The sequence below is a fragment of the Aristolochia californica genome, unplaced genomic scaffold (genome assembly GCF_029961685.1).
Source record: "Aristolochia californica isolate CCGP_79_NKW_82.1479 unplaced genomic scaffold, dmAriCali1.0.hap1 SCAF_2, whole genome shotgun sequence".
In the NCBI taxonomy this organism is placed as follows: Eukaryota; Viridiplantae; Streptophyta; class Magnoliopsida; order Piperales; family Aristolochiaceae; genus Aristolochia; species Aristolochia californica.
In genome coordinates, this window is record NW_027181881.1 from 42,318,211 (window position 1) to 42,346,206 (window position 27,996).

At 36.7% G+C, this 27,996-nt stretch overlaps 3 protein-coding genes across 4 annotated transcripts; 1 reads left to right on the top strand and 2 right to left on the bottom strand.

Annotated features, from left to right (window-relative positions):
• Positions 1 to 277: 277 nt before the first annotated feature.
• On the bottom strand, positions 278 to 6,331 carry LOC137955659 (uncharacterized). Of its 2 annotated transcripts, XM_068802699.1 has the most exons (15): positions 6,065 to 6,331; positions 5,829 to 5,901; positions 5,646 to 5,667; positions 5,435 to 5,513; positions 5,250 to 5,282; positions 3,953 to 4,101; positions 3,709 to 3,865; positions 3,351 to 3,591; positions 2,947 to 3,188; positions 2,340 to 2,603; positions 2,069 to 2,179; positions 1,731 to 1,955; positions 1,427 to 1,630; positions 1,088 to 1,264; positions 278 to 703 (listed from the first exon to the last, which is right to left on the bottom strand). In XM_068802699.1, exons 1-15 carry the CDS (start codon positions 6,326 to 6,328, stop codon positions 494 to 496), a joined length of 2,451 nt encoding a protein of 816 aa, XP_068658800.1. In that variant the 5' UTR covers positions 6,329 to 6,331; the 3' UTR covers positions 278 to 493. The 2 variants fall into 2 exon arrangements, with proteins under 2 accessions (XP_068658800.1, XP_068658801.1); XM_068802700.1 differs by lacking the exons at positions 5,435 to 5,513; positions 5,646 to 5,667; positions 5,829 to 5,901; positions 6,065 to 6,331 and adding an exon at positions 4,934 to 5,001 and having other exon boundaries at positions 5,250 to 5,259.
• Positions 6,332 to 9,718: 3,387 nt separating this feature from the next.
• Positions 9,719 to 19,343, top strand: LOC137956515 (peptide chain release factor APG3, chloroplastic). The gene is made up of 15 exons (XM_068804041.1): positions 9,719 to 9,931; positions 14,161 to 14,217; positions 14,336 to 14,416; positions 14,541 to 14,598; positions 14,703 to 14,806; positions 15,476 to 15,527; positions 15,787 to 15,836; positions 16,208 to 16,273; positions 16,709 to 16,873; positions 17,061 to 17,133; positions 17,301 to 17,433; positions 17,606 to 17,663; positions 18,271 to 18,318; positions 18,451 to 18,534; positions 18,881 to 19,343. The coding sequence occupies exons 1-15, from the start codon at positions 9,809 to 9,811 to the stop codon at positions 18,956 to 18,958; spliced, it is 1,230 nt and encodes a 409-aa protein (XP_068660142.1). The 5' UTR covers positions 9,719 to 9,808; the 3' UTR covers positions 18,959 to 19,343.
• Positions 19,344 to 20,447: 1,104 nt separating this feature from the next.
• On the bottom strand, positions 20,448 to 27,665 carry LOC137955587 (probable potassium transporter 2). Its single transcript, XM_068802596.1, has 9 exons — positions 27,475 to 27,665; positions 26,134 to 26,377; positions 25,800 to 26,048; positions 25,602 to 25,652; positions 25,039 to 25,299; positions 24,894 to 24,946; positions 23,697 to 23,811; positions 23,348 to 23,602; positions 20,448 to 22,044 (listed from the first exon to the last, which is right to left on the bottom strand). The coding sequence occupies exons 1-9, from the start codon at positions 27,541 to 27,543 to the stop codon at positions 20,954 to 20,956; spliced, it is 2,388 nt and encodes a 795-aa protein (XP_068658697.1). The 5' UTR covers positions 27,544 to 27,665; the 3' UTR covers positions 20,448 to 20,953.
• Positions 27,666 to 27,996: the final 331 nt, after the last annotated feature.

A 27,996-nucleotide genomic window follows, 5' to 3' on the forward strand; every position in this document is an offset into this window, starting at 1 on the left:
GGGTTAGTAATTTGTATTAGAAAAACGAGTTACAGTGGTTTTGTAGCTCACTATCAAAGGGATGCAGTGCAGTATCTTGACCAAGATGAAATTGAAAGTCAAGATGGATGTGAAGAAACAAGAAGAAAAGACTAACTTAGATTTTCAAAAATAAATGCCCAAAGAAGTTTGCTGGACAAGTGCACGTGATTCTAATAATCAACAATTGCCACTTTTGTTCCCCAGAGTCATTCCTGTCACTCCACTTACCCATCTATGTTGTATATTAGGTGACACATTTTTATTTTTGAGGCGCCCGGAAAGGAAAGGGGCTTCTAACCCACTCAATCGACTCGGTCGCCTCCCCGATGGTTTTATTATTATTATTATTATTTACTTTTTGCACTGTTTCGATTGTTTTGCATGCCTTCCAGAGATCTACAAGAGCCCAAACACCACATTTAAAAGCCCCCAAATTATCAGTTGGAACCAAACTTCACCACTGTATACAGTTCTAAACTGACCTCGCCATAGGAGCTTGGTTCTGATTGAGCAGAGCTTCCAAGGATTTCCTATCAGACACGGGCGCCTTGCATGTGAAATTATGGCAGACATGAGCCACTACGGTGTCTGATGGACTTGTCTTTGCCATTTGGGCAATGTTCTGATTGTAGTGCTCCCAGAACTCTATATCCTCCTCGCTTCTGGGGTCTATTTGAATCACCTGTATTTGCCAAGCACAAACAAAAACATACATGTCAATGACAGAGGCTCTTTTGTTCGGATATTATCTTTATCTAACCCGCCTTTCCTTCAGTTTTTATATGGACATTTAGTAGTTAGTCCCTGCTAAAATTGTTGGACAGACGAATTGGTGGAAACTTTGGACGTCTTTTTTTATTCCTGCCACCTCCACTAGAAACTCATCTAAGATGTGCATTTAGCTATCAGCAAATCTCTTTTCTGCTTCTCAACCAGAGCCAATTTGTGCACATTGCAATGGATTTAATGCAGACTATGGAAGATTCTCGTATTTACGTACAATTTTTGTTTTAAAATTATATTTAGATATGATTTTACTGAAGAAACTATAAGACTTGTCACTTACAGTTTTGTTAGGATCATATGATGCATGAGCAGCGACAAGCATGTCTTCAAATTCAGCACTACATTTATGGCCAACCAACACAACTTGTTTCCTTGAAGGAACCATGAGCATGTCTGCAGCACAGCACATCAAAGGAGTAGCCACAGCTTGATCTCTCAACCTCGATTCAAAGAGTGCCTGTAACAATACACATGATAAAATGATAAGAAGTACCCAAAGCCAATTAGTCCAGGGCTCACAACCATATAAAATTTTCTCTTATTAGCACCTAGTTCAGATAAAAAAGTTTGAACAGTCACTTTTCTTATGTACAAGATAACATCTCGAGAAGTTCATTACCAGAAGGTGTTCTGCCGTCTCTCTGTAGTAGGTAGACCTATCTTCAGAAACCATAGATGACAACCTTACTAGATTTATTGAAGCAACTGAATTTCCAGAAGGTTCAGCTCCATCATGGTCCTCTTTCATCCTGAGTAAAACAGAAGGATCTTCCCCGGCTGTGTTGAAATAACCTCCCCCCGTCCTATCAAGAAATAGGGTATCCTGCAAAGAGAGCATCGATTTTCAAGTTCAGTAAAGAACTTTTCATTAATTTATACGCACTGATGAAACAAGTTCAGACTAGAAGCCTACAACATAATACCTGAGTAGCTTGAAGTTCAATTGCCCATGATAGCCAGCAGGTCCGACCACTAAATTCATACAAATCCAGCAATCCTGCTATTAGAAAAGCATAATCATCCAAAAATCCAGGTGCTTTTGATGGACCATTCCTGTAGCTGTGTTGTAGCTTGCATGTCTGCTCATCATAAAGCCTATCTTTAATAAAAGATACAGCCTTTTCTGCTATTTCCAGGTACTCTTTTGGCTGTAGACAATAAATGCAGTAGGGTATAACCCAACAAGTGGTCGATAAAATAAAGCTTTCTTGCGGGAAAGAAATCACCAGGCTGAGTATTTGAATGACAAAATATCACTCACATTATTACCAATTACAGGGAAGTTGAATTTAATGTCTCCTGGTTCAGTCTTGAGAATTTTAGAAGCTCTTGCAAAGGCTGAGATTGCAAGTCCATTCCATGAAACTATGACCTAAACAAGCACCCATATGTCAAACACAAGCGAATAATTACTACTTGGCCAAAAAGATCAGTATTCCATATTTTGGGTTTGGTGTGATAAGAGGCTCGATTTGGCAATGAGAGAAACCAATCAGATAAATTCAGAATGCTGGCCAGTAAGCTCTCAATACCTTGTCATCAAGGTGTGGACACGGACGTTTTGCCCTTTCCATAAAAAGCTTCTCACGGAAAGCTCCCAAAAGAGATGAGTACTCAGCAACGGGCATATCCCACTTTGATGCCATGGTAGGAAAATTTTTTCTCTCGATCAACACATTTTTGCCACCAAATTCATTGTGAGGGTCACTGATTCTAGAAAGATCACAATTTCCTGATGGTTTTATGTAGTAATGGTCCTCGAAGATGTCTGCAGCATCCCCAAGTACGTCTTCTACCTTTAGTGTTTAAAAAAAAAAAAAACACAACAAAGCCACGGCAAGTCAGAAATATAGATTCTTAGAAATCCTTGCAAGTTCAAACAACTGTTTTTTTTTTTTAAAAAACAGTTGTTCAGATCGAATTAACTTACTCACGCCTGCAAATAGAAAGTTCAGACAACTGTACAACACATATTCGCACATAGAAAGAAGCAAGAGACAACTTTGGTAAGCTCCAGTCAAGTGTGTCTGGTGAGTGTATTGGGTGAAAAGATGGGATGTGTTCTACAGATATTGTACTGGTTAAGAGAAGATTTATTATAATAGAAAGAAAAACCATTAGAAAGTTATGGCAACAAACCTCAGCACTTGTCCAAATATAGAAGGCTCCTTCCTTTTTCTTTGAAGCACCCTCATATTCAGCACTATCTGCATCTTCAGCCGAATAAATTTCACCCTGTGCCCCAATCATTTGTCTCTTAAGATAATCAAGGATATCACGAGCAATAATTGAGTAGAAGCTATCTTTTGTGATGATGAAAGTGTCCAAATAAACATTAACAAGCTGACCCTGATCATACAGCATCTTTTCAAAGTGTGGAACTGAATAGGAAAAATAAAAGTTAAAACTCTACCTGAGAGGAAAGCACAATCACAAGCAACAAAAGCACAACACTCCAGCAAAGAAATGACAAAGTTTAACAAATACTGTGACAACTTTATAGCTAATGGTAAAATTTGCAAGGAAAATCTACAGAAGCTCACCATGCCAGCACTCATCCACACTATATCTGTGAAAACCACCCCCAATATGATCATGAATACCTCCCCTTGCCATACATTGCAAGGTGAAGACAACCATTTTTAATGCTTCATTAGCTTCATCTTCCTGTCCATTTTCCAGTAGCTTTTTGGACTGATAGAGCATAAACTGGATTTCAACGGGTCTTGGAAACTTAGGTGCCGGTCCAAATCCACCAAAAACTTCATCATAAGTTCTTTTGAGCTGGGATAGAATAACAAGCACAAAGTTCAAGCACAAGACTGAAATGCACTTCAAAGTTTTCAATGAAGATGGAACAAAGAAAGAACTACGACAAGAGACCATGTGAATAATTCTTGCCTGTTGATAACAACGCTGCAGTCCAGCTTGAGATGCTCCACCCTGCAATTTCTTGGAAGAAGCATTTGAAGATAGTGCTTCTGATAGCTGCTCAATTGCAAAGTTTCCACTCTGCTGCAGCACCTCTCTTTTAGCATCCCAGGCTTCCTTCACTCGCCTAACAAAAGAAATAAAATAAGAAAAGCATGACAGAAACCCATAGTAACTTAACTAAAACTCTGACCTTTGACATTGTTAACTTCACCTGAGCACTGTTTTGAAACCTGAACGACCATATTTATCTTCAGGTGGGAAATATGTTCCGCCCATTAGAGGCTTCAAGTCAGGAGAAAGAAAGACACTCAAAGGCCACCCACCTCCACCATACAGTGCCTGAACGTATGTCATATATACCTATAAAACATAGGAACATGAGATAGAAGCTGGAAACTGGCAAGTTGGTGCAGACCATAAGAAGAACAGAAAATAATGGCACCAAATATGCACTAGGAACTATAGAAAAAAAGTTATAATCTGTTTGCACTAGACTTATAACTTGACCTTACAAAGATCTGCAGAATCACTGGCCAGGTTACTTGCAATAAAGAAAAGAAAACTCAAAATGACCTTGTTGATTCCTAAGCAAAATAAAATGATTGTCCAAGGGCTAGAGGGGGCTGTTCATAGCCTCCTACAAAAATTTTAAATAGAAACTCACAAAAACTATGACTTGCTTAAGGACTTCACTGACCTAATTTAGACAAATCGAACTCTTTTTAATCGCTCCTTTCTCAAAAAACGAAAAAGTAAAACTTTTTAGAAACTACTAATCAAAGAATCTAAAAACCGAAAGACTATTATAAAACTAGAAACACTTATAAAAAGGAATTATTTACAAAATAGGAGAGCTCCAATAGAAATAAACTATGTGAAATAGGAAATTCCTAAAGTCAAAAGGAAAAGACTTTATTCCTAGAAAAAACACTTATGAAACTCCTAAGGATTTTAAGAATTATGCTTTCTGTGCCAACTGTTTTTCTGCCAGATTGTCTGAGTTGTATTGCATGAGTTTGACCCTTTTCAATCTGTTCTTCTTTTTTCCTATGCTGGATCAAACTGTTCTTCCCTTAAAACACATCTTATGCTGCATCACAATAGTATGAAAAAAGTTAAAATGTTCCATATAAGCGACAATCCCTGATCATGACTTAAATTTTCTGATTAGGTCAACTATCTAATGACCCACCTGCTCTAGAAATCCAGTACAAGTTGCCTTCACACTGCACTTGGACATTTCCAGTGAAAGAGTTCAGCCTATATCAGTACAAAGATTTATACCAATCAAAATTAGTTCCCCCATGTATATGATTCTGATATCTAGAGTCCAATAGTAGGTTGTGACATTCCAAAAACAGCCATACTTGGTGAAATCTATGAGTAATTTTTCAGTCTCTTGAGTTCAAAGTTTTCATAAGTTCATAATCGAAGAATGATGAATCCTACACAATTTGAATGTAATCACCCGCTTACATACAAAGTAGTCTCAGATATTATTTATTTACCCGATCAACATCTGGTCGCTCCTCTCTGTCTACCTGCAAGAGAGGAAAGATTTATACATCTTCACATTCAAATATAAATAAATTAAAACAATACAAGAGGAAATTTGGAAGTAGACAATAACTTCAAAGATCACATCGAATTAAAGCAAAATTTTATAAAAAAAAAAAAATAAGAAATATGTCACCTTGACGCTAACGAACCAATCATTGAGCATTTTTGCGACATCTTCGTTCTCAAATGATTCCTCTTCCATGACATGACACCTAAAATGATTTAACAGTGAACTAATGTCATATATAGTACGACACCATCCACCAATGCGCAGAAGAACAAGAGAAGAAAAAAGGTTTAAAAAAAAAAAAAAAAACAGCAACAACAACAACAATAAAACTCACCAATGACATGTACTGTAGCCAACTTGAAGCGAAGACATTTCAACACACACAAAATTACACCTAGTTAGCTTCCAATAAGCACGATAAGGACTAGCATAAAGCTTCGCAACGAAAACTAGCATAACTAATAAATAAAGTATAGTACGTAAACAAGTGATGCAGAGGAATTCACTCTCGACACACTTGACAGAAAGATCGGAACGTTTCTTGCACGCGCTGCTGCAAACGCTTCCTCTCCCCAGGGGTACCAATCCACCTTCAAGTACATAACAGACAGAGAATAACAATCAATTGTTACTTCCGATAACTTATAATACGACGTCCGGAATCATAAAATAAATTAATCGGTCTGCAGGAGAAAACAATTTGCAATATACAGTTTGTTCGAAAAGAATAAATGAAGGAACGACAAGGAGTACCGGATTATGCGCGTGCTGCAGGAGATAGGGGCTATGCTCCGAAGCGAGACGGTTGGTGTGTTTGTGCGAACGGGAGGACATATCATCCATGGCGAGAATGCGACCAATTCGAACCGTGCGCGTGGGAATGAAGAAAGTTGCTGGAATGATTTTGTTTGGAAATAGGCGACGAGTAGAAGAAGAGGTAAGCAGTAAGGATTTGAGCATAAACTGGAAGGAAAGTCGAGGTATAACGGAAATAGCAGAAAACGCTGGAAGCAACATTTTATAGAGAGTTTCAGGTGAAGAAGAAGCGACCGCTGCGGGGCGAGAGAAAATAGCAGACGTGAGTCATCTTACCGTCCGCGCACGCACGTATCTACTGGTTGGTACGTGCGTGTAATGAGCTCGGATTTACATATTAATCTTTGGCTTTGCTTCGACCTGTACTTAAAAAGAAAAAATAATTAGGATGAAGAATGAAAGAGAGTATTGTGTAGGTGGAGAAGGCTTCCAAACTATGAGTGAACCTAGTGGAGTTTTTCCATACTTTTTGGCTATATTGGGGTTCTTTTGCACTCTCTTTCATGTTTGCTTCCAATCCCCAATCTCATTCTCCCTTTTTTAAGGGGACATTTTGTTGAATTTATAAAAAAAGAGAAATCCTTCACTGACTTATATTTTAATCTAAGTACATGAACCTCTATTTATAATAGAATAAAATAATAAAGTCTAATTACAATTAAACTACCCTTGTCCCAATTACACCCAAACTCTAACATTTAAAGATGAGTCCTAGCATAATTAAATAACTCAACATAAATAGAAGACTAACCCCCCCTAATATAACTAAAATTTCTTTAAACTGAGACTCATGTAAACCTCACTTCCTCCTTTGGAAGACATCTCACGCCAACACGTTTATGGTCACCTTACTATGTGTGTTGATTCTCAAGACTCCATGAATTTAGCTCATGGAGAAAAAGGGAAAGAAACCCAGTGGGAGAAAACTGGAGGAAGAAGGGTTATGAAATTGATTTTCCTTACCCTCCCCCTGAAGCTCTATTTATAAATTTATGAAACTACTATATTATAATAATACCCCTTAACTTAGGATTTAGGGTTTTAACCTTATAACTTTAGCTTAATTACATCAATGTCATTTTTATGAAATGACCCTTTATTTACCGTCCTGCCATCAATGTATATGGGCCTATCAGTCTTCTCCTTGATTTGTGGGCCTTGAGCCCATCTTCTATTTCTCTTGGATCCATGGGGTCTTCTTTGGTCTTCTGGGCTTGAGCCTATCTTCTAATACACTTTGATATGTGAGCAATTCTTAGTCGTGTGGGTTTGGGCCCTATCTTCTAACAATGTGTATGTTCACCCAAACTCCATCATGTTATATTTCTACACATCACACTATTGTACACAAAAAAGATGAGTGTTTGCTTGACTTACCCACATGAAAGCCACTTGAAGATAAATATGATGCTCACAAAAATATAAACCCAAAATTCACTTTTTGAGGGTAGAGGAACGAGTTTTTGTGAGTTCCTAAATTTTCAAAGTGATAAATGTTTTCCACAAAAACAAAGTGGGAATATAAAAATTTTGTGAGGGTAAATAGTACCCAACAAATAAGGTGATTTGTCCTAGGACAGACAGTGTAATTCATTTTGGTTACAAAAGTTAAATTTCCTCCTTTGAACTATGTAATGTGATTCATCCCTCCAATGAATTTATCTGTAGATAGAAACCCTCTATCATTAGGATATGAGATTAATGCCTTGGTTTGCAAAAGTAGTGCTTACTATAAAGTCTATATTTTTGCGCGAAGTCTAGTGCAATTACAATTTTTTATAAATTTATCATCTTAGACAGTTATATTATCTAAAGTGTTCAAATTATGTTGGTCTTTACAATTTTGATGATAGAAGAATGATACTTTAAAAGTATGTAGTTGACAATTTTATTTAGTTAAATAGATGTATGCCTTCTAATAAGATTTTAATGGTCTATAGAAAGAGGTAATGCCAAGAAATTAACAACTCAAGTAGAAGTGAATGTGAGAGTTGGTTTCGGTCCACCTCTCTTGATTTAGGTTGGTTTTCGTACTTAAACAACTAGTCTTTTAGGTTGCAATGGCCAACCTCTTGACATGGTATTAGAGCTAGGTTTGGCATGTCCTACCTTTGAATCCCGCGAGGAGCGGTAAGGGGCGGGTTGGGTGTCAGAGGTAGTTTCGGTCCAACTCTCTTGATTAGGTTGGCTTTTCGCACTTAAACGACTAGTACTTTGGAGTTACATATGAAAAAAAATTATTGTGAAGAATTTGGTGTATACACAAGAGCACAAAGTCAACTAGATGGTTATGGAGTTGATTGAATCCATTATATAACTCAACTCATTTATTGGTTTGAATTGAGTTGACTCCATGGGCATCAAGTTGATTACATTTTTCGTTGTTAAACCTTTGCAACCAATTTTTGGCACATTAGGTCAACAAATGTTAGAGGAAGTTGACTCAATTCTTCGATGGTCCAAAAAGGGGTAGTTGATCTCTAAGCTAAGGACCCTATGTGGCCTTTTTTATGAAGAATAAGAGCAAATGATTGTCCAACCTCCTAAAATTTGAAAATTGCAAATCTTTGACAAAACATAATGCCCTAACTTTCAAAAATCATTTCCAAATGCTCCAAAGATCAAAATACTTAAAGTTTATCTATAATCAAAGAAGTTGAAGCTAGTAAAAATATCAATATGGTTGATTTATTTTGATGTTAATAATCATTCTCCATGAACATGAGTTAGCGAATGTGAATTTAACATATAACCACTCTTATGTACAATATGAAAGGTTGTCTATCACACTCCTAAATTTGGTGTTAATGCTTTTTACATTATGAACTTATAGACCGAGTTTAAGATATCAATGCATTATGAACTTCCATCAGCAAAATGTACCTAGGGTAGTACCTACAACTACAAAGGTATGCCTCTTGCCAAATAGACTATCGACTCTAGTTTGGCCCAAATAAGTCCATGTAGATCAATTGTAGTGGCGAAGCAGTGGACACTACTATCTCTCTAGTTGGGCACTTGTACTAAGTTTATCTTTAACCAAGTATAAATTTGATGCTTCATTGAAACAAGAATAATCGTGTTCTTCTACTCATCAACTCTGCATTTATCAAGTTCATAAGTAATAATATTCACACAAATCACAAAATTAATTAAAACTAAGTAAATTGTGCTTTAATTTACACATATTATAAATATTAAACATTGAGAATGAAATGTAACTTAATTTGTCGATTCTTAAACTCTTTCTTTTGCGATAATCATTAAAAGTCGCATGATTGTCTCCTTCGAGAATCAACTCAATAAATAATCTTTAGTTTCCAATCATGCCTCTCATTCCTTGAATCTTGAAATTGAATATTCTTGCACCATAAGAAATTAAGTGTTCATTTTTTACACCTAAACTAGTTTGGCTCTCCTATAAGCATAGTCAGCTCCAAGCTTATAATGCCCTTTGGAACCAAAAAAGGGCCTAACCCCTATCCTATAAGAAAAACGTTTATTATCAATTCGAAATTTCTAATTTCTAATCCTGCGAGCTATTAAAGCTTGCGAGTTTTCTAGAAAATCCTCATCCTGAGCCACCACACATCAGAGACTCTCCCCACGGAATTCAATTATCCGGTTCCTTATTGGCGCCCTCTCTCCCCGTTTCTCTTCCTTTCCTTCATATTCGCGACAATGGAAGCTCTAGCTACAGGCTTCATTTCTACGCTTCCTTCATTTTTTGGCCACAGACAAAAATGTTCTTTTGTTTCTCTCACATTTTCCAGCTCAAAACATGCAAAGATTGTCTGCATGGCGGTAAATTTTCTGCCTAAATTCTCTATTTTGAAACTCCATAAATTTTTCTATTTTTTTAATCAGTGACCGCAGAAGCAGATTGGTTTTCGTTCATGTATTCCTTTTCGTTCCAAATTTTTATTCAGGGTCTATTTTTTCTCGTGCTTCTTATTTTTTCGGATGTTTTTCTGTTCGTTTGATCTTGTTATTTTAAAGTTTCTAGAAATCAAGTTTCAGAAGAAGAAATAATTTACTAACACATCGCTAAGCATATTTTATAGTTTTTAGAAATCAAGTTTCAGAAGAAAAAATACGTCGCTAAGCACTGGGTATTTGTGCCTTTTAGTATTTTGAACTTTACATATTCATAAAAAGAGTGTCTATAGGCATCTCTTTTAGTAGAATTACAGATACTTGTGTATGTAGCTTATACTAGTGTCTACTAGTGCTAATAAGAGTATTTAAAAATTCAAACCTCCGTGACTCCTGATGTAGGTTCATTGTCCAACCAGATTTTAACTTCTGTTACGACAGATACCATGTGGACCTGGAAAGCATCTTTAGCTACTTGAAAGTCGTATGCCAGTGTAGGGGTTAACAAGATGAGTTGATCAAAGACACTTGAACACAAGAAAAAGAAGTAGTCTACACTAATTCAGCCCAGATATACTGGCTAGTGATTAGGATCAATTGCAGTAGAGAATGTTTTGTTTTATCGCTCATATCTGGTTTGATTACTGTAAGTCCAACATGTTTATAAGAAAAACTTGCTGAATCATATCTCTCTTAGTTTGATATATATAGTATTACATTATGTTGAATTTAGGACCCCATGATTGAAACCTTGAGCAAGATAAGAGAGGGAGAAGAAAAAGAGCAAAGAGAGAGAGAGAGAGCTTGGGTACAAAGGAGAGAAGAGAAAAAGAGAGAAAAAGACTTTAGGCTAGAGAGAAATTCTTCTACGAGTTGAGAAGTGGAGAGAGCTTGATTGAACCCTTCAACCAAGACCCCTATTTATAATATTTCCATTACATATTTAGGAAAACTTTAGAGATAAGTTAGGATCCCTATTATCCCTAATTACATCAATCGTGATTATCCAAATCTACGTAAATCAAGGGAAGATAAATCAATTACATTAATCAATGAAGATTGCCAAATCTTCCAACTCATGTGATAAGGATTCCAGCTCGTGTGGTCATGGTGGGTTTGGTCCCACCTTGTAACAGATTACATGTTTATAGGAAAGACTAGCTATTGGTTTTGTCTCCCCAAAAAGGTTAATGGTTATGTTTATTTGCTAGCAATTAGGTTCCCTTGGCATGTTCAAGTTACTTGTTAATGGAATATGTACTACTTGTAATAAGGGCATTTATGCAATTGTCATCCCTTGTATTTAAGATAAATAAAAGTGGGTTAAAGCGTTAAGCCCTAATACAAGAGAATGACTTGTTGTCTTCTCTTCAAAAATCCGTTTTTCTCTTCGTCATCATTTTTTACATGATATTATCCTGAATGGGTGACTGTTTTCACTTGTTTGCAATTCGAGAAAGTCTTGAGATTTTTTGTACTTTTATGAATATCTGGTTTGACTGGAACAGGTGAGTAGGTTCTTAATTTGTTTCTTTTGCCCCAAATTTGTTTGGTTGGGGTTACATTGGTTAATGGGTGATGATTAAATGTCTGTGGTGAAAGATAGTATGATTTGAGAGTGGGAAGAAAGAGAATGACGATGTTTTTGGTGTTTTTTGAAAAGTTTGAAAATTTATTTTTTGACGAATGTCAATAATAAGGTGATGATCGATTATTGTGGGTGGTCAATCGATCATTCAAAAGGTGGTTGAGTGAGTGTTGCTCAAGCAAAATTCAGTAAATGCTAGTTATAACGTGCTATTGATTGTTGATTGATCTTAGTTTCAAAGGTTGATCAATCATCATGGAGTGTTAATCGATCATAGTTTTAAAGGTTGATTGATTATCTAGAAATGGCTGCTTCAACTAGCTCTACAAGTCGGATATCTGGGAGTTCCCAAGATGTTGTGGACAAAAAGTGAATTTCTCATATTTAAAATACTAACACTAAATTGGACGTCCAAAATCATCTGATATGGTCTAGAGTTGTTCGAGTTTTCCTCAAAGCTCGGGAGAAGTATTATGTGTTAATTGAAGATCCATCCGGTTATGTGTCTAGGACTTGAAAGACAGATAATGGTATGGTGATGACGTGGCTCATAAATAGTACATAAACAAATCTTTAGAATTAGGTGGTTTATTGCAACACTTCGAAAGAGTTTTGGAAGGTATCAAAGATAGACTATTCTCTTGAGAAAAATTTATCAAAGGTATATGAAATTCATCTAAGGTCCCATCTATGTGGTGTAGTGTGATATACTATTTTGGCAAGTTAAATAGTTATTTAAAGGAGCTTCGAATTTGCCACCCTCATACTAATGATGCGCTATTGAGGAAGCAACAATCCGACTTGATGTTTCTCAGTTTTTATATATGTTGGGTCTGGAATAAGAGTGTATACATGCTCATATGTTGTCAAGTGTGGATACACCTACATTGACTAGTGCATATGCATGTGTTATCATGGCTGAGAATATTGAAGCCAAAACTGTAGATCCTTCCCCTCAACCTCCTTCCTCAGATAATTCAGCCTTGTTTTATTCATTTAGTGTTGGTGGAAAGGAGACTTCCTGTGAGAAAGGACGAGGTTATCGTGGTAGAGATGGAGGTACTGGTATGGGCTGAGATGGACGTGATAGGACATGTTACACGTGTGGTAAAGTTGGCCATGTTTTTGTTCAGTGTTGGGAATGATCTGGTAGACAATCTAAGTGAATAATCATATAGCTCTCAATAGTTTTGCTGGGGAAAATAACTTTGTTGATGAGTTGTCCAAACTAGTTGAATGTTGGAAGGGTAGTTCCACTGGCCTCCCTAGTACATCCGCTTAGTCCAGCTCTTCTGTCACCACCAATACATCATTTGTTCCATCAAGTACAATTGTTCTTCATTTTGCTCCTTCAAGTACTTGGGTTCTTGACTCGCCTCAGTTCATATGATAGGTAAATCTGTCTTTTCTTCTTGCCATAGTTCTTCTACTAGCGCATTAGTTGTACTTGCTGAATTCTCTAGTTAAAGGTGAAGGTGGTGTCCATCTAGTTACCTTCTTCCATCCTACTGTGTCTTTTAGGATTTGCAGCCGAAGAAGATGATTAGTACTGGATATGAGAAGGATGACCTCTACTACTTTGGTAGATGTATGGGAGCTCATCAGGTGTCACGAGCCAATTGTCTTCTTGCATATGACTGACATCTTCATTTGGGACATCCATCGATAGATAAACTTTGTCTACTTTTTCCTTCTACTTTATTTTATGAAAAGTTCGAATGTGATTCATGCCAATTGGACAAACATTGTCTGTCCACTTACTCTAGCAAGGGTGATAAATTGTGTCCTTCTCCTTTTTCATTGGTTGATTCTGATGTATGGGGTCGTTGACAGATTCTAAATCTTTTTGGATGTAATTATTTTGTGACGTTTGTGGTAGACTGTAGTTGGGTTTTATGGGTCTGTTTGTTGAAAGACAAGATTTCAATATTTGATTTTTTTTTTCATTTTCATAGAGAAATAAAAACTCGATTTGGTGTTCCTATCAAAATTTTATACACTGATAATGGTTCAGAATATATGAATTCTTGTTTTACACATTATTGTTCTCCCAATGGTATTATTCATCAAATATCATGCTTGTATACTCAATTAAATGGGGTTGTTGAGTGAAAGAAGCGCCATTTGCTTGATGTTGCTTGTTCTTTGCTGTTTCATATGAAAGTTCTTAAGTCCTATTGGAGTGAAGCTATCTTGACTACATGTTATTTGATTCACAGTTTCTTGTTAGACAATTTGATTCACAATTTATTGTTGTGGATACTGGTACTGCAGAGTAACTTATAACCTGCCATAATTCAATTACCTGTTGCAAAATCTGCTTAGACATGTTTATTTGGCTTCAAGAAATAGAGGCCAACTGAATTATGCAAAACTAATCAAGATGAGAACTTCTCATTTTACTAGTGGAATGTTGAACAGCCTACTGGCAAAGGTCATTGATTCCTCATGACATAAAGCTGTTTTTTTCTGAAGACACTGAATTTGAAAGGGCATATTTATATCATCTTGTTTAGGCTTTCATTTTATTTGGCTGATATAATTGGATGCTATGTCTATACTAATGCAGGAGCCCTATCTCATTTCAAAGCTGGATTCTGCAGAGAGGACATGGAAAGAATTATCAGTAAGCTTTATATGAATGTTTGAGACATCCAATGCATTTATACACTTTTCAAAAGAAAAAAATTCTATGCAATTATATTCTTACTTTTTCTTTTCTATTGGCTTAAATGTTACTTTAGGTGAAGCTGGCAGATCCTGATGTTGTGTCAAATCCAAATGAGTACCAAAAGCTTGCACAATCTATGGCTGATCTTGATGAGGTATTATGAATGGGTTTTTTTTTTTCATTATGGCAACTTTTTATTTTCAGAAGAAAGATCGTGTCTCATGAGTGTAGTTTGTTTCCTTCTCCTACTCTTTGTGCTCTTTCTCTATAAAATAAAGGTAGTATCAACTTACCAGAAGTTCAAGGAGTGCGAGAAACAACTGGAAGAAACAAAAGGTCAATAGCTTTCCTCCTATTGCTTTTGTTCTTGCTCTTTCTTAGAAAGGAAGATGAAGCTTGTACTTACACAGTTTTTTTTTTTTTTTTACTTTGTAATGTAGCTTTAGGAAAAGAGGATGACACTGAACCAGATATGGCTGAAATGATAGCTTTTGAAGTTGAAACTTTATCAAATCAACTTAAAGAGCTTGAGGAAAAGCTGAAGGTTTATTTATTTATTTTTTTCTCTTTCATGGACTGAAATCTTGGGTGTTTTTCTTTGGTTGTTATCTTTTTACATTGAAATCCTTTATATTGCTACATCTTAGACCAATTGATTGGTTACAGTCTTTTCTTGTTTCTTGGGTGTAACAATTTCTTTCTAAATTTCAACATTAGAACAATTAGATTAATAGAGAGGAGAATGTGAAAAAATAGCTTCTCAAAAAGAAAAGGTGAATACATACAGCACTAAGGGTCATGAAGTGGAGAGAAGAAGATTGGAGGAGGAAGAGATCGAACTGATCTCTCAGACCAGTCAACCTGGCTCCAACCCCCTTTTGAAGCTGTTACTTTGTTGTATAATTCAAAGTAGACTAATTTTAGAACTTCTAACTTTGTTCGATCTTGGTGTTTTCTATTCACAATCTAACTCAATCTATCATATCTCAACCAATACTGCTAACTAGCACGATGCCACTTTCTAAATAAAGATGGTACTCTTCTGCTGCAAGCTGAAATTCTTATGTCTGCTCCAATATAAATTCTGTGTATATCTCCTGCATTTTCTAACTTAAATGATTTCTTGTCTCTCAACTGAAAATGTTGATTCATTTTCTTTTCTTTGTTCATTTTAAAGATGTGCTGTTGATGTGCTGTTTATTTTGAGTGATAGGTATTATTGCTTCCTTCTGATCCCTTGGATTCACGGAATATACTACTTGAGGGTAGGTGTTTTTCCCTAAAAGCATATTGATGAGTACCCAGTGATTTTTTTCCAGTATTATGCTGCAAGAATATTGTTCGTGTGCTATTTTGCAGTTACTGAAAATGTTGAAGTAGTGGTTCCTCTTATGTTCCTTCTTTCTGCTCCAATTATTTTATTTGGTTGCAACAATGCAATGTTGCATTAGGAAAAAGTTGGGGAAGCCACGCATAAATGTCACTATAATGAATAAGTAACTGATTTTTTTATTTGTTTTGCAGTCAGAGCAGGTACTGGTGGTGATGAAGCTGGACTATGGGCCGGTGATCTTGTAGGTACATATTGCTTTTATCCATTCTATCATGGGCTGGAAATGTCTTAGGTATCTCTTTCTTTGTGTTTATTTATGATTTTTTTTCTCTTATTCTTTGGGTGTCTACATGTGTCAGTATTCAACATTTGACATCTTGTTGAATATTTCTTTCTAATTTTTGCCGCTTGTTTGATGATTATCATCAACCTGTTCAGCCAAAGTCTAACTCTTAAGTCTCTAATCTGTTTAAATTTCAAAACAAAAAAAACATTCCGTAATCTGTTTCAACTCATTCATGACAATTTCAACTCCTTTTTACTTCTATTTGTTTTTCACGTTTGCATTTGTGCTTTTTGTAGTTTAAGAATATTTTGTTGTAAATTCTTCAGGTGAGAATGTACCAAAAATATGCCGAGCGTAGTTCTTGGAAATACTCTCCTATCTCTAGTTCAGAGGTACTCATATTATTTTTTCTTTTTTCTTTTTTTATATTCTTTTTTAAGGAATAGTACCATATGGATTAGTGAGTACAAAGATCTTGAGTTTATTAGTTGGGAAAAAGACTTCTTGGCTAGTCATTTTGGGATGGGTCTTGGACCCAACTTCACATGGTATCAGAGCAGGTACTCTTATGTGGGCCTACACCTAAATTATCCATTTGTAGAGCCACAAAAAGGGCCTACACCTAAATTATCCACTTGTAGAGAGCTACAAAAGAGGGCCTACATGTGAGGGAGAGTGTTAAGGAATAGTCCCACATGGATTAGTAAGTACAAAGATCTTGAGTTTATTAGTTGAGAAAGAGGCTTAGTCATTTTGGAATGGGCCTTGGACCCAACTTCACATTTTTTATCTGTTTGGAGAATTTTGAGCAAGTTTTCTCTTTTCAGGCAGAAAAAGGTGGATTCAAGACTTACGTGATGGAAATAAAGGGGAGTTGTGTCTATAGTAAGTTGAAGTATGAATCTGGAGTTCATCGTGTTCAACGTGTGCCTCAGACCGAGGCACAGGGCCGTGTTCATACATCCACTGCTACTGTTGCAATCATGCCAGAGGTAGATTTCTGTTACACATTTTTACATGCCTCAATTTTATTTATTTATTGCTGCAGTATTCTGATTTGTTATAATCTTGATGGCACTGGTTGGTACAACAGCTCCCAAAAGTGGGTGTAGTTATATTTGGTGGGGCTGAGTACTTGATTTGTATTGTAATAGTAATCGTTACACAATCTGACTCCAGGCTGACGAAGTTGAGATAGTGATTGATCCAAAAGAGATAGATCTAACTACTACAAGATCTGGTGGTGCTGGAGGTACAGAATACAATTGAATAAATTGCCTTGTGATTTTTTTGTGAAAATAACACTGGAGATCTTTTATTCTAAAAATTGTAGTGTTATGCTCTGATATTTTCTGTAGATTTATTGAAGAAGGGTAATTTTTTTTTAATAATTCCATACTGTTATTTGAATTACTGCAGGTCAGAATGTCAACAAGGTGGAAACTGCTGTGGACCTTTTCCATAAACCCACAGGAATCCGTATTTTTTGTACAGAAGAAAGGACACAGCTCCAAAATAAAACTCGTGCACTTCAGTTATTGAGAGCAAAATTGTGAGTTTTTATTGAATGTCTCATATGTTCACTGCTAGCAAAATTGCAGAGCTGCTATTGGAGATTATGAAGGCTACCTTGTAGCTGGAATATAATCGTCTTTATGAATTTCACGTATGCAATGGAGTTTATGGTGCCTGAAATGATTGTGTAAGATGTTCACGGCTTACAGGTATGAGATCAAAGTGAGGGAGCAACAAGAGAAGATAAGAAACCAACGTAAATTACAGGTATGGCATCTTGAGCTACAAAAGATGTATATGTCTTTGGCAGTCAATTTCTCATGAGTAATTAGGTAGATGGCTCTATGAAAAACTTTAGCCTGTAAAATTGTCATAAAAACAATTTCTACTTGACTGGTGCACCTCCTTGGCAGTCATAGGTCATGAGCATGTCTTGGCACAGTATGCTAGGTTTTTTTTTTTTTTTGAAATAAGATGTATAGTATGCTAGGGTTGATGAAGAACTTTTGCAAAAAGTCCAGGGTGCTTTCTTGAAGAGGTAGAAGAGATAACCTTTTGTGTGAAGATATGATAGATATCCTCCCAGTAAGTGGAATATCCACTTAGTTAACCTAACTGTACAAAGAGGAAACTATAGAGGTACTCAACTGAAGGAATGCTCCCCTTGATGGACCATCATCCAAATTGCTCAACCATTTAAATGATCTGTGTGATTTGAGTAATATGTCCATTGACTTTCCAAAAATGACCCTCCTATGCAAATGTCTGCCAATAACTTGTTTTCTCTTATAGCTGTCCACATTTCAGCCCTGTAAAAGTTAACTGTTGCATTACAAATGGACAAATGAAAAAGTTTCTGTATGATTGTGGGCAGGTTGGTACTGGTGCTCGGGCAGAAAAGATCCGGACTTACAATTACAAGGTGCTTAATTTATCTGCTTATATATACTTAGGATTCAGGATAAAGGATCACTGATTCTATTGACAGATGTCTACAAATTCATAAAGTTGATTTTCACTATTCACAGTTCAGACTTTTTTGTTTTTCTGGCAGGACAACAGAGTTACTGACCACCGCTTGAAGATGAACTTTGAGCTCACGTCCTTTCTTTCTGGCGATATTGAAACAGCTGTACAGGTATGTCTTCAGAGATACTGATATATAATGACTTCAAGCATGTTTTCTCTCCTTTCTGGTGTTGCGAACTTTCTTCAAGGTTAAGCATGTCAACCTTTCGAGACGATTAGGATAATTCCAGATAACAAAATGGTACAGATGTGGTCAATAGTTTCTATGAGTTGGTATAGAAAAGGTATCTGATACTGTGACCTGGCAACAGAACTAAATGTGTTATAGAAATTTTGTCACGATATTACCATGGATGAGACAATACAAGGCTTTGGTGGGTACAGTTGGATGAAGCAACTCAAAGAAAAACGTAACCTTCAGCTACTATATAATCGTATTCTTTTTCGTTGTGCAGTCCTGTGGTGCCATGGAGCAGAAAGAACTCTTGGAAGAACTTGCCCTGTCAGTAAATGCATCTACATCTGCTGTATAAGGTTTATCATTTCTTCTGCGAAATCCACTAAAATATGAAGAGCAGTTATGTCTCCCTTGTGTAAATTGTGATGACAATGATGGTCGGCTGATATATCCTTCTCTAGTATCTTCTGAAAGCAGAAGTACGGCCTGGAAGAGTTTAATATGTTGGTAATCCAGTTACATGCATCTGGTAATTGAAATTTGTCCACTGAAAGTGAACTTGTTCCATGGGGAAGCCTGGTCCACTTGATTTTTTTGATGTTGTCCTCTGCATTTTCGTTGAAATTTTTTTGGTATCTTGATCTGGGTACTGCTGGATAATGTGGAAATTGTGGGATTAGTTTGATGCACCTTAACATGAAAACAGTGATATTACTTGGTAAGAGCTATTTACTTTTTCATGAGCTGTTCCTTTTATACTTCGTTGCTGTATCTAAAATATTTTACTGTCCTACCTTCATTTCAAGTTATGAAGTGAGGGGTTTTTGGTCATTTTGCACTCAAGTTATTACAAAGATTAGGGATCTTACAGGTAATAAATAGAATGCTCAAAATTCCTCTGGCTCTCTCATGTCTTCTCGTGTTTCTTCCTCCATCTCTTCTTCTACTCTCTTTCAGTTTTCCTCCTCTCTTCTGGATATTACCCTGCAAATAAGAAACCTGTCCCTTACTCTGCTACTGTAAATAAATATAGAATATGGGACCTCCAAATTATAACACCTGGAAAACAGAGAATAAAGAATGAAGGAGAGAGATTGTTTAGGTCTTACCTCCTGGTAAAGGGTATATTGGTCTTTTCAGTTTCAATGGCTGAATGAATATGATGAGGTAGAGGAGAATACCCTCTGTGTTTTTTTTTCAATTTTCATTCACCCAAGTCTTTCCTCTCTCTCTCTGCAAAACCCTGATTACCGAAATCCTCTCTTCTTCTATTCTATTTCCTCAAATCAAAATAAACCTAACCGCCGGCCTCTCGTTTATCACGGTATCAGAGCGACTCTTAGTTTTTATGAAAATTCGTGTCCTATTAGTCATCTTGAAGGTGCGGCAACCCAGAAAAATCAAAGTCTTGGCTGCAGAATTCTGGCAAAAGTGAGGTCTTGCATTAGTTGTTATACTCCAGATCTCTTATATCTCCTCTACTCTGATTTCTGCACTTTACAGAAGCTGCTGGAGTGAAAAGAACGGTGTTTTAAGGAGAACGAAGGGTTGTGTAAGCATGAACCATGAATTGTTGCTTGGATGGAGATTCATTTGCAGCATGTTGTATGTGTTTAATTTGTGAAGGGCAGTCTTGCATGTTTGATGTCTTCCCATGATAACTTGACGTGGTCCTAGGATTCATGCTTGATTTTGTCCTTCATTTCAGTGCATTTTATATGGATCAAGACTGCCATGTATGGATGTTTTGTCGATGTTGTTGCTGAAAAATGTACTCGTGTGAACATGTTAGCAATAAACTACAACCAGACTAAATTACACTCACAAACATCAAAGCAGTCACAAAATCTGAAAGACATGTCGACATTTTTGGAAAGTGCAACCACTTGCGTGAGCTTATGTGTGGGCTGCATCTCGATCAAGGCCATGAAAATTAACGAAAATATTTTTTTGACAAGACTATACATAAAGACGATTATCAGAGAAAGAGAAACAAGTTCTAACTACCAAAGCTACAAAAGAGAGAACATGACTTAACTACAAGTTTGATCAGTTTTGCCCTGTCACAATAGCATCATCAGTCCAAAGATGACTATGACGCTCTGAAACTCTAGACACAGTTTACAGCCGTTTACGGATTTGCCAGTCATGTTATTCCAGTACAGCGGCAGCCACTGCCCGGACAAGCTTGACCACATGAATATGTCAAGGTAACATGATCACCTGATCACGGCATATATTTCAGAAGCAAAGTGACTCATCTGTAAGTAGGCCTTCTACTCATTTTCATCCAACCAAGTGACCAGCATCAAAGAAACATGCTGTAGTCTTTTGACAAACTATTATGATTTCACACATAGTAAATCATCCCCACCTCAATAAGGCTGATGTGAGGGATATTTAAGGCCACAGAAGGTCCCCTGCAGTTCTTTCGGAGGAAAGAATAAGCCACATCAATCACAAATTTCTTCAAAAATGAAGAACTCCGCCTAGCTTTTATATACGAGTGGCCCATCACATATGCGATCCCTACTTGCTTAGCCTCTATGAGCTCCATGAGCTCTTCTTTGACTTGAGTGTCCATGTACTCCACATTGGGCAGCTCAAAACGGACACGCCGCCGCTGTCTGACCTGGGGTGATTCTTGTTCATACAAAGATTTAAGACTTTGCAGTGTGGTTGACTTGCTGCTTCTAACATATGTATCTTCACTATCATCACCTTCATGCCTTTCAGACATAATCAACCTTGTCCCATACCTCTCGGAAGTTCTCACTACTGCCATTCGCCCATCAATAGACCCCTCCAAGCTACTTGAATGAGTTTCCTCAGCTTCCATCTGTATGAACTCCGCAATACTCATTACAAGATTGTTCTCAAAGTTCTCATCATCTTTCTGCACATCTTTGTAACCATACCTCACAATGCATCTATACATCCGATAGGCTCGTGGACCAATACGACCCACTAGGTATCTTTCATCTGGTGACACATACGGGACTGGAACAGACTTCACACAGACAAAGACAAGAACCTGATGGAAAGCAGGAAGGTTTGTGACAAAGTGGCTAAAAATGGCTGGAACACCAGTGACCAGCTCAGTGTAAATTAGCCCAATTCCTGGAACGCGAACAACTCCAAGACTAGGGCCAAGCGTGAGGATCCATTTCATTGATACCTTGTTTTGAAGGTCAAAAAGATACTTGCGGCGAGTACCATAGTGCCAAACATACATGACAACCATGAAAATGGCAGATAGCACAAGGGGGACCCATCCTCCCTGAGGAACTTTAATGATTGCAGACGATAAATAAAAACCTTCAATCAACCCAAAGAAAATAAGGAATGCCAGAGCAAGTAAAACATGTTTCTGCCACACGAATATGATAACCAATCCCATCAAGCATGTGGTCACAAACATTACAGTCATTGCTGCAATACCTGAAATTCGAGAAAGAGGATTACTACTCAAAAAGTAAAATACGTACAAGTAAGAATGGTTTAACTTAAAAAATAAAGAAAGGGAAATCAAATTTGGAAACACTACAATATGGAGCATAAAAATCTCTGTCCAAATGTCTAGAAACCTTTTAGAACTTGAGAGGAAATAATAACAAAGTAAAAATGAAACATCTGCATATGACAAAAACTACATAATTGTTCAAAATTTAAGTACAAGGTAAAATTAAAACTTGTACCAACCAATTAATTGTAACATATCTTGATCAATACTTTTAAAACAGTCACTTATTTTTAACTTTTATCTTTACCAATACGTACTTTCTTTCAACGTGTCTAATAAAGAAAAGAAAATTCTCTAAAGTTTAAACAAGTTTGAATGGATCTTTCATGAATGTTTGTTGCACAACTTAAATTTTTAAGGAAATAAAAATGGATCAGACATTGGTTCAATGACCACCTTGGGGATCTATTATCAAGTCTCACCAGGGTTGAGGGCCTCACGCATGTGTGTGTGGACGTGTGTGTGTGTGTGTGTGGATTTGCACGCCGCATGCTCATGCATGCATGTGTATGTGTGTTTGTATGTGTAGTTGACAGTTAAAAGGGGGGACTTAAAAAGGAAAAAGGATTATTTTATAAGAATCCTATTTACTTTTTATAAACATTTCCTAATCTGCTTGAACTTTGTTCCATGCACTATATGTTACAAAGATGTTCTTCCAAACATTTAGAGCTTTGACATGTCATGTCTGCAAATGCTCATAAAATGTATCTTATTTTTAGGATACATACTGAATTTGAAAGGTTATAAGAATCATCTTCAGTTATTTGTTCAAATATAAAAATAACAACAATAATAGTAACCTACGGCCGTGTGGTCTGATGGTATTCTCTTTACAACCAGGAGCGTCAGGTCGCGAATTCGAATCGCGCCACACCCTCTCAAAAAAAAAAAAAAAAAAAAAAAAAAATAACAATAATAGTGATAATCATCATCATCATCATCATCATCTTAATCTTCAGTGGATTTTAGAAAAAGTTATTTGGTGAGATTCAAGACCTTTTTCTAGTCAAATACGTTCAATTTTGACTCTAAAAATGTTTCGTTACAGTTTGAGAAACTTCCTAGAAATTGAAGATAAAGACTCATTTTAATTTTATAGCAGGCTTCCGGTGGAAATTTGTTTCCTATCCCAACAAGGAGATTTTGATGATTGTGCTTTTGTAATAACATTCAGGAGCATGATTTTTAGGTCCAATGGAAAGTCATAAATAACCTTACCATAGGCATTGCCAATCAGGGTTGTGTCCCGAAAACCCAAAAGAACAGCCAAACAGAGAACCATCAGGATCCAATTTATCTCCGGAATGTAGATCTGACCATGTATCCACCTCGAAGTGTGGACCACCTTCACACGTGGAAAGCAACCCAATGCATGGCATTGCTTGATGATAGAGAATGTAGCCGAGATGACAGCCTGACTAGCAACAATTGCTGCTAGTGTTGCAATCACAAAAATTGGCCAAAATATAGGCTCTGAAATACAACCACCACAAAAAAAGACTTCGCAAGTTAGATAACAACCAAAAAGTAAGTTCTTCTGTTTCCACTCATTGGATTTGAAACTAACTTGGAATTGAGTCATAGAAGCTTGTATGGACGCTAAGGAAGTTTTTAGAGAGAAATGCTGCTTGACCCATGTACTGTACAACCAGACAAGGATATATCACACAGGCAAATGCAAGCTGCAGAAAGCAAGAATCATGATGCCGTGAATAGTTAAGCAGATAAAAGCAATCAAGAAGATCAAAATAAAAGAGAGAATTGAATTACTAATACTGATAAGGAAACATAAATAATAAAAAAGGGGAAACAATGACATTCTATGAAAAAGCACGACCAAATAGATTGGAGTAGGTTTTCAAGTTTTCACTAGGAAAGAAAATCAGGAGCAAAATTCTGAAGTTAACAGTTGAAAAAGCTAAAATAAAATAAAATTCAGGCATTACATACCCAAAAGGGTACAATTTAGTAACTCAAGTTCATGGAGAAGGCAAGGCTCTTCACCGGTAGAAAATATCAAAATTAGCAGTGGGTAATGCCTACATCTTTTCATGCCGCGCAAAATTCACGTAATTGTGAATGAAGCAGCTAATTCAGAAGTTATCAGGTGAAGGGAACCAGGTCAGTAAAATCATATGGCTAACAAATTAGATGATTATTATGTCCACCCAAAAGAATTTTTTGCAACATAGCCACGCACTCAGTATCCACAAGATCAGTGCCCCAAACACCTGAGGTGTCCAAAATACCGCTATATAAATGCACATGAGCACAGGCTCACAAGGCTTTTAGTTATTAATAAGAGTTGACATCAGATCTTTTTTTTTAAATGATGATTTCATTAGGGCTGAAGGATCAAGAACCAAACAAAGCTGGAGTCATCACTACAACAAGGAGTTGATGATTACCCCTTCCTTAGCTAAGTTGTCAGTAAGACTATCAGCACATATGTTTACATGAGACCATTTATAGACAACATTAGTTATTAGGTTACAAATCTTTAAAAAAGCTTTTCACTGTCTCCCAGGAGGCTGAAGAGACTTCATTCACCAGCTAATTACTGCCTTAGAAACCCACCTATAATGAATAGGAGTTGAGAGATTGGCTACCACTCCACGTATAGAACATGATAAATGTTCTATTTTTTTAATGATTCATAGCTAGACTTTTGGCTATACCAGAAGAAGATTTGCCTTTAAAATATGCAGACATATGCACAAGGATATCTATAGCCATGCATACAGAAACAGTTAAGATTCCATACCTTTATAGATCCATCAGTGAAGTGACCAAGGTCTGCAAACATAGCCTCAGTACCTGAGAGTGACAAGTTGACGTTAGTGTTGACAACAGCAAACATGCCAGTGATATTGAATATAATAGCAAACAAAGTTGAAGCCCAAATTCACCTGTTATGCACAGAAGTATTCCACCCAGAGAAAGCCAACCATCTTTACCAGTTGCTTGAAAGAACTTGTAAATATAATAAGGAGAAAGAGCACGATATATACTAGGATTCCAACAGATTATATTATATATGCCAATAGCAGCAATACTTATAAGCCAGATGATTACAATTGGTGCAAACAAGAATGCCACTCTGTGTGTACCACAATGCTGCAAAGCAAATAGGCCAACCAACACTACACACGCAAGAAGTACCACTGCACCTGTTTGCCAATGAAAAAGCAATCAAAATTGAGAAAAAAAATATAGCAATACTAACAAAGACAAAGTTTTGCATCATGGGAACAGTAATGCAGCACTATGGCAATAAGAAACCAGAGTCTCTAAAACTTAAGTACATAAGCACAGAAGATTGCACATAAGGGCATAACTGATTCGCCATTCCAATTCTTAAATGGCAATAACTATATCTTGGATATGACAAGCAGATTGAATTCTTTGAGGCCCAAAAATAATTCTAACCACAGTATGAACTTGCATGATATACATGACATTACAAACTTACCATCGTGTAATTTTGTTGCACGTACTTGCAGCCCCGAAATTGATGATAAAACTGAAAATAATGATTTGGGGTTCAGTAAGACCAGAAAGTTATGGAATGTAGAAGGTAAAATGGAAGCTTGAACCCAAGTCAGTCCTCAACTTTACACCGTAATCAACAAAACATAGAAAATGTTGACATCAATGATGAGGGAAATACCAGAAATAGCAGGAGTCAGAATACCATCACCAATAACCATAGAGGCACCAAATAGAACTATAACCAGCAACGCAGTTCTTAACCTTTTATGCTTCTCAAGAAACCTTTTCAGTGATGAGGCAGCTATGTTCCGATTTAAGGTTCCATGTCTGTAATATGTAGAGAGCTCCTCATCCGCTGCTTGTTGATTTGGAAGCAAACTAAACTTTGCATGTCTACAAAGTAGAGAGTACAAAGCAAAAGTTCCTCCTGTAAACAAGCAACCAATGATAATTATCTGAAGAAGAGCTGATAATAAAGAAAGAGTAATTATATAAAATTTACTCCATCTGACCTTCCCCATTGTCATCCGCATTCAGCACAATAATTATATATTTGAATAGTGGGATCATAGTTAAGGTCCAAAATATCAAAGAAAATGCCCCAAATACTGTCTCTTCATTTTGATAATGGCGCAGTCTCCCAGAAAATGTGCTTTGATAAACATAAAGAGGAGATGTACTAAGATCACCATATACTACACCAAAACTCTGATAAGCTAGCAGGAGCAATCTACTATAGTAGCTTTTCCAGTGAACCTGTACCGGTTGCAGATTCAATTAGAAGAAGAAAAAAAAGATTTGTTTCTCACTGACATCATAATTCAGTTAACAAACAAAAAAAAAAAAAAAAAATTGCAGCAAACTTGATAGTCATGAGGAAATAGTTGGAACCTCAGGAAGGAAGGAAACAGCTACACAATGAAGAGATGCACTGAGAGGAGTATACTGATAAAGAAACTCATTTTTTTTTTATGAGCATGAATTAGCATGGAGTGAAACATCCAAAAAAATAAATATTCAAAAAAAAATATATATATATATATATGTATATATATTAAAAGCTACATGCTGGCATGCGGATTAAATTTACTACCAAAGATTTCAAGCAGTTGCATGTAGAGTAGTTTCCTTACAGGCTACCAAGAAGCAGGTGCATGGCGGTATTCAGTCCTTCACAAGAAATTTCATATTTGATTCTCAGGGTACTGCTGCCATTCACCTTTTCTCCATCGAAAGATTAGGTCTCCAAAGGTTACAGAGTCACCTTAAGTTACTAACTTTCTAGTGCAAGATCCGCCTTAAGATAAAAGAAACGAAAGGGAAAGAACCAGTAAAACAGAGCTTCTTTAGCTCCCCGACGACTATTTCGTCCAACCAAACCCAAGCTCCTCTTATATATGTAGAATGATTTCTCCACTGTATTTGCAGTTTTCAATCAGTGATCACCAAAGATACGGCAGAGAGAAAAAAAACAAGTAAAAAAAAACTTTTCAAAACATGGTAAAAAAAAAAAGCGTCATCAAACCCATCCAAACTCAAAAAAAACATTAACTTACGGAGACAACACATAGGACATCAAAAACGTCCAAATGATGCACAAATTGTTTCCGATATCCCCAGTAGACTGACTTCATCGAAGGCAGACTTCCCTGCAATAAACAGTTTGCCCTTTTTTCTTTTTTTTCAAAAGAACCCGAATCCTCATAGGAAGAATAACGTCACTCTTTGTTGCATATATTTTAGAAAAAAAAAAGGAACTGAAGCGTCTAATCAAACAGCATAACGTAAAACAAATCAAAGTTCCATAATGTGAAGGCAATCCGACAACTCAATAAAGCAATCCCAGTCATTACCCGTTCATCTCTGGATCGAGAAGTGGAAGTGGAGAAGGCAGCTTCTCGGTCCATAGAAGCAGAAGCCATGGTTGAAGAAGAAAACAGCGAACAAGTGAGATTAGAGCTCAGTAAGGAAAGGAGAGGAGAGGCGAGAAGAAAATCGCCATGGAAAGAGGGCAGCTTGATCTACCCAAAATTGACGCGACGAAATCGGCCATTCGAACAACATAATGAGAAAGACGATCTCAGGGGTAGGTATGTCATTTCGTGTATAAGAAATCAAGGGGGCTCCTTCGTTTTTCTTCGTAAAATAATAATATTTGGGGAATTCAATCAGTAAGTAGCAACAGGACCCGAAGTAAAAGAAATCTGTTACTTTTGTAACTCACCAGAGAAACCGGAGGCGCTTAAGGCGATAATACAGACCACCATTTGTAAGGCAGCAATTCAGTTGCGCTGAACGGCCATGCACTTGTTGTCACTTATTTTTTCGACGCAATACTGTTTGTCTTCCATTTTTATGTTTTCACTTGCAGCAGC